General features: G+C 36.0%; 1 protein-coding gene across 1 annotated transcript in view; it reads right to left on the bottom strand.

Annotated features, from left to right (window-relative positions):
- AKT3 (AKT serine/threonine kinase 3) overlaps positions 1–7,086 on the bottom strand; it is a 327,132-nt gene that overhangs the window by 57,780 nt on the left and 262,266 nt on the right. The window contains exons 9-10 of the mRNA XM_019527250.1: positions 3,480–3,602; positions 1,326–1,454 (exon numbers count right to left, since the gene is read on the bottom strand). Coding sequence (XP_019382795.1) covers positions 1,326–1,454; positions 3,480–3,602 — 252 coding nt within the window. The remainder of the gene's footprint in view (positions 1–1,325; positions 1,455–3,479; positions 3,603–7,086) is intronic.

Genomic DNA, 7,086 nt, shown 5'->3' with positions numbered 1-7,086 from the left:
TCTGTAAACCCTATTATGTCTGGGTCTGAACTGGCTATTCTGATTTCAGCTGGTGTCATTATGAGACAAAAAAAATCAGATTTTCATCACCGATGTGTTCCTGCCTTGGAACAATGAATATAATCCGATAGCTAGATGACATCATCATGAATAATGCTGATAATAAAAATCAGCCATATTAACTGATCTATGGTTCCCATTAGAAATGGACTAAACAATTTTTAGGCATTTCTGCTAATCTTTAATATAAGGATTCTACATGTTCCTTTGGAGAAGTGTCCATTCATTTCTACGGCACTCATGCAGAGTTTTAAAGTGTTCTGCTATTTCCCCTCTTACTAAGACGTGCATGACAATGAGCTTGCGATGATGTCCAAGCATCCAACAAAGTTCCAGCACTGTGCTGACAGTGGCCAAAGTGTCTTTTGGCTTGGTCCTAAAATAGGGCACAAAGTTCAGACTATTCTTAATCAGAGCCTTAACATTTTTTCTTAGCCTCTAACAGCATACTGGTCACAAAGAGCACCTTACCCCACAGATGTACTCTTACTTAGCTGCTGTAACTTGACTATTACACAAACAACCAAAGTAACTGAAAGTACATTTTTCTGCCTAGATATCCTGTTAGGGAAGGCAGAATCCAAAGATATTATTAGTCATTTGTTCTTTAAGAACTACAGCCCTTTAAAAAACTACAAAGTCTATACTATTCCACCGCAATAACTTTTTGAAGTATTTTTCTTCTTATTGTCTTTAGTGGCCCGTGGAAAGTGAAACATTGCAGAAAGTAAAAAGATTTTTTTTTTGTTCTTTTCTCAGAAATAGAGAAAGGGCTGTACGTCTTATTTTTTCACCTGAGGTATATCTTCCTTTTATGTTATCAGAATAATCTACAATGTACTGTTTGAGAATAAACATCAGTTGAAAATTAAATGGTGATAACAGCAAAAGTCCTAAGAAAGAAAAGCCTATTTTCCTGTAAATCTACCAAAGAACAAGAAATTAGAAAGAGCGGGTATCTTCCAAATCTCAAAATTACACCCCTGATAAAGAGAAAGATTTTGTTTTTAATAGTTCAGAAGTAGATTAAAGATAAAAAAGTTACAATATTTCACCACAAATAATAGGCACAAATTTAAATAAAAGGAAGTATTCCTGGTGTAAAAAATTCTGGAATGAAAGTGATACAAATAGTAATAACAATAACAATCTACTGTATTGCCAGTGCTTCATTAAACTAAAAGCTCTGATCACCCAAATACCATGCAATCAATTAAAAGCTAAACATTTTATATAGTACAGAAAATGTATATTCTAAATCATACCTCTGGAGCTAGGTATTCTGGAGTACCACAGAATGTTTTCATAGTAGCTGCATCTGTGATCCCTTCTTTGCAAAGTCCAAAATCTGTAATTTTTATGTGGCCATCTTTATCCAACATTAGATTTTCTAACTGCACATTAGAAAGAACAAAGCAATTGATCCTTTATTATTTCTTAAAAGACCCATATAGTGTATCAATAAAAAAACTCCATAAGCTATATTTATAAACTAACACAGTGTGTACTGTCTTTGCCACTGTGTCTGCATAGCTCATCTGATGGAATGCATGGGTACATCTACATTATCTTTGGCACTCCTGAGCACACCACCAAGCAGCAGAGGCATGCAAACTGTGCTTGCTCTTCATGTACCAAATCCAGAAATGAGGTGGAGAAGCCATCTTGGGCATGGCCCCCAGAGGCACTTTCAAGCTCTGACTCCAGCATGACTGAGAGCAGCAGGGAGGCATGCCCCCCACAATGGTTTGACTGCCTGACTTCCAGGATTAAGCTGTTCAGAGCAGGAGTGGGTCAGTAGTGTGCTTCTTGGCAGTGCACTCAGCACTAGGGAAGTTCTATGACATACTTTAGATGAGTTTTCCTCAAAGCTTCTTTCTACCAAAAGAAATTAAGAACACCTTCTAAATACTTTCAAGACTCACAGTCAGAAGACTCACTGCCAACATCATAGTATTGCCATTTGGCAACATGTTATATATATCTTCTATGCATAAGTTGTAGCTCAGGCCCATAAAAGTGATTTTTAGGTGTCAAGTCCTGCTTTCCTTATTTTCAATTTTGAAACATTTAAGAAACCAGAATGAAAACTGGTATCTAAGAGTAATGGCTAATATTAGGCAGCCAAAAACTTTTTCTCAGATAATGATTCTATCTAAGGACATTATAAATATATCAGATACAGCAAAACAAATATACTTCTAAATAACATTTTGCAATATACTATCTTGTGCTTGATAGAAAATTTCTACTGCAAATGCAGATTCGACATTTGTGACCTACTGATAACACAAATTTAAGCTCAATAAAACTCTAGTGTACTTCAAGTATACAATAATCAGGATTCTATATATCCTTTGCAAAAGAGCTGTGCTTAAACTGACATTCTGTCTTTTAACAACAAAAAAAAAATCTTGAAAACAGGAGCCAAATGCCACCATAGTTTTGTCTTCCTGAGTCTGAATAAACCTGAAACAACAGTTCAGAGGTGTCAATTATCTTATTTATATTAACCAAGACTCCATGAAAGTCACAATTACTCAACCATGAACTCTGACATTTTTCCAAGAAGGCATGGAATTCCATGTTACTACAGCAGATTTTGCTACTTTCCAGTGCCCAGGTGTCTTCTATTTTCCTGCTCCTCTGTGATTGATCTGCAACTGCCTCATCCTCTTCAACAGACAAGGGTGAATTAACCAAAGTATACTGCATGAGTACAACTGAAAATATGTTTTCCCTGTATGGGAAAAAAGACTATTTCATGAAGATAAAATTTAAGAATTCAGTCATTCTTGTTGCATGAAAGTAAAAATTGTTGCTGCAGAATCTAGGAAGGCCCCCAGGGAATTTGATCCTATTGTACCACAGTAGATTGGGTACAGACCCCTGAAGCAAAATCTTCAGATGTCCTTTGATATATTTGGTATAGAAGGAGTTTCAGATTCCTGTGTCTTAAATATATGGTGTTAAATATATAAAAACAGAAGACTTTCGTGGCTGAAACTCCAGTCCTGAACCATTGCAAAAGTCTCTGAACATGGCTGGAATGTACTATTTTTAGTGATATAGGTAGGCAGAATTTATCGATTAAGGTTAAGTAACATACTTTTTATTCTGACACTGTTGTTTTTGTGATTCAAATTAAAAATAATGAAGAACAACTGCAGTATGCAAATTTGCTCGATGGGCATCATCTACAAGCATCATCTTGTTTGTACTAAGTAGTTAGATTAAAAGAACTACAGATCATTGTATAAAACTGAATCTTCAGTAATGTATAGAATTTAAACTGAAGACACCATGTTTCCTCCCATCAACTCTTCTTTTCTCCAAACCACACAACTTTGTAATTACTTTGTGCTTGTCCCAATAGTCTCTGCAAAAACAAAAATTTGATTACTTTTTTTTTTTCTTACCTTGAGATCACGGTACACAATCTTCCCAGAATGCAGATAGTCCAAAGCAGAGACAATTTCTGCACCATAGAAGCGTGTGCGGTCCTCAGAGAACACCCGCTCTCTCGACAAATGGAAAAACAGCTGCGGGGTAAACAGCAGGGACAGGATTGTAATAATTACTGATTTAGTGGGGGAAATTAACACAAACATAAAACACCTCTCATCACCATATTGTGATGATAGATAGTGTACTCTCAGTGGACACTCAGCACTCTTAGACAGCAGCTGGCTTATCTTTTCCAGGTTTCCAAGGGGAGAAAGCGAGCTGTTAAATCAGCGTTTTAATCAATATACCAATCTTGTTTAAGGCATTCTGCTTGCTACCCATTTAACCTTCAGTTACCAGAGGAAAAGAAAAGTATGCAACAGCTCCATCCTGTACACTTTCTTCTGCCCCTCCCTCATATTCATATTTAGTTGCTGAGACCTATCAGTAGAAGATCTGAACACAGGTATTGCTTTAAGTTCTGGTTAACTGGCTGATTTACCTTTGAACTGAGAAAATGCTCTGTCCTTAGCTGGATACTAACCAAACAGGTAAACAACAAATTCAACATGCCCGTGCATTTTTAGCATTTTTTAAATATCATATGCTTCTTTTAGGATTCATTTTAAAAAAAATCACCTAAACAATCTGTAATATTAATATTAATTTGATATGCAACACACTATATGTTTCTTGGATTTGATACTTTTTTTCTGTGTCACACTCAGGACTTTCTGATACTATTTCAATTATCAGATATTCAGAGAAAAATCTCAGTCACTAAAGCCGTGTTTAATGTGTTAATCTGAAACCAGAAACAGTGTGGTCCCCGCCAGGCTGAAGTTCAGGAATTATTACAAGTTAATAATTCCGTGCTGCACATGGAAATAAAATTTATTTCAAAATGCATTCTTGCAGGTGTTTTCATCGTATGGACTCTTCAAATATTAAATTAACATTCTGTTAAGTACTACAACAAACATTTTAATCAGCTCCCTCCTTACAATTATACTTTAAACAAGATGGGGTATTTTTCTCTTTTAAATTGAAAAGCACACTATACTAAACCCATCTAACAGACTATATTTGTAGGTGTGGGTGCTTCATGGAAAACTGAAAAAACACGGCCAAGCACAATTTTAGCTAAAAAAGAAATTATCATTTTTTGTGTTTCTCTATCTTGCTTATTTTACTCTCTCTCTCCATCCTCAGAACATCCTGTACAAAATTGTTAGATACGTTTAAATGAAAACAGAAACTTTGTTCCCTAGGTGTTTCAACTGTTTCTGCTGCTTATTTCCCACCTCAAGTAACAAGCCCCATTCTGACAACAAAATTACTTTTAGTGTGGAAAAATATGACGTTCTACACTGATACTAATGACACATCAGATATGAAATAAACATAAATAAATGAGCTAAGGAACTAAGAGTTTATTTTTATACAGTAACCTCATACAATAAAACTAGGGAATAAAAAGATGATAGACTGTATTAGGGTAGTTTTTAAAATGAATTGTTTTTAAGGTTTTCCACTCAGTGTTCAACACATACATATAACTGATATTTCTAATGGAAATACTGTTGAATAAGAATTCTAAATTTCCTATATTCTAATACTGAAATACACTTAAGTATGTTTATATCTTAGTTGTGAACTTGTCCCAGGGAAATGAGAATCAAAGATATTATATTTTAAAGGGTTGTTTTAAGGATTATTATAGTAATTCAATATAAGGAGATCTTACTCTGCTTTACAAAACACTTTTTATAAATTTGACAAGTATACAATTCATAAAAATTATGCATTTTTCTCTGACATCTAGATACCCCTATGTGGATGTCTGTGTATAAGAGAATATTACACTTTTCCATATGACCATCATTAGCATGGTCCAGTAGTCAAGCAGTGAAATCACTCAGACAATTCTGAAAGCTCAGAAGTTTCTAAGCAGATAAAAGAGAATCTGAGGAACTGCTCACCTCAAGGTGAGTACAAAAATTCTAATCTGAACTGGCAAGAGATGATAATCTCATCTGAATAAAGTAATTTGTTTTAAAACCCCTCTTTTCCTCCTATTCAAAACATGTTGGTCAAATACCATTATAAAACACTAGCAATAGTCCTATGGTTGCCAGAAAGTCATGAGTTCCCAAGTCAGGCTACTTCCAGTATCAAGTCTGAAAAAAATCACTCTAAACTCAAAAAAAGTAGTCTAGGAACTAGTAACTGCATTTGAACTAAAAGGTTCCAAATTCACTCTATCCAAACACTCACAGCTAAATCAGTCCCTGAGAATTAGATGCAAAAAGCATGCTCATACTATCGTAACATCCTGTTGGCTTAAAATGTCCAAAAGTCTACCCATGTACAGCTGAATTGAAAATTAATTTCGGACAGCTTTAGAAACGTATAAGATCCGATATCCTGGTTCATGATTAAATGAGATCTTATTAGTTACAAACCATGCCATAAACAACAGAAACGTGCGGTTTACTGTTTGCCACTGCCATATCCTCCCCTAAAGTTCAGTGAGCACTAGATCAACTGTCAACCACATGTACAATAAACAGGTGTTTTTTTTCCTGCAGTCTCCCTTTTATAGTATCATCAAATATTTTGCAGTATTGTTTTTGAGTCTTGCCCACAAGGCCAGGACTCCATGGTGCTAGGTGCTGTACAAAGACAAAAACAGAGGGTCCCTACCCCATAAAGTTCACAATCTAAAGAATAAAATAAGAGTCAACAAATGGATTTAGACAGATAGAGGAGTACGAGGAAACAGTAGGACTATAATAGCTAGAATGATATGCAGCAGTTAACAGGAAACGGAAAACATATACATTTTAATATAATAAAGGGCTTAGCCCATCTGTCTCTGTCCATAATGTTGTTGGAGCACTCTGATTGATTACAGAAACAATCAAAGTGCTCCAAAAATGTTAGACAGGAGGCGACAGAGCGCTGCCATGATGATGGGGATGGAGGGGATGGAGCAGGGGAACTAGGCCAGTGCTGCTGGCCTCACCTTCCCCGCCCCCTCCACCGGCCCTGTTTCTCAGAGATGGCAAAGCACTGCCATGACAGTGTGGATGGAGGGGACGGGGGGGAAGGTTTTTGTTATTCAAAATTCATCTGTCATTCTTGACGGGCAATTTGCTAGTTCGTTATAATTTTCCAGCTATAAAATTGAATTAATGGAGGTTTGCCTTGAATTTACCCTCTGCCACTGCTACAACAGGGAAAATAAATCTGGAGGGTCAGGTAGCACCCTTGCCCTCTGCCCCTCCAACTTCTACCCTCCCCTTCGTACTGTTAGATTCTGCTCTTCCTGAAATGGAAATGAAGGGCAAAATTAGCTTATAAGCAAATTATTACAGGTACCCATAGTTCAGGCAGAACTGATGCATTTTACCTTTTTTGAAACTTCTGTAAGTTTTAGCACAGGTACTCCATTAAATATGCTTTTGAGCAGCACTTTTGTACCTATTTATATATAGTACAAAATGCACATATTAATCTAAAGTAAAAAAATCTCATGATTTACTATATAGTTAATGGGGACAGGCCCCAGCAAAG

Source organism: Gavialis gangeticus, unplaced genomic scaffold (assembly GCF_001723915.1).
Source record: "Gavialis gangeticus isolate Ggan-Ray unplaced genomic scaffold, GavGan_comp1, whole genome shotgun sequence".
NCBI lineage: Eukaryota > Metazoa > Chordata > Crocodylia > Gavialidae > Gavialis > Gavialis gangeticus.
The sequence above is the reverse complement of the archived record's forward strand: the minus strand, read 5'-3'. Positions and strand labels throughout refer to the sequence as shown.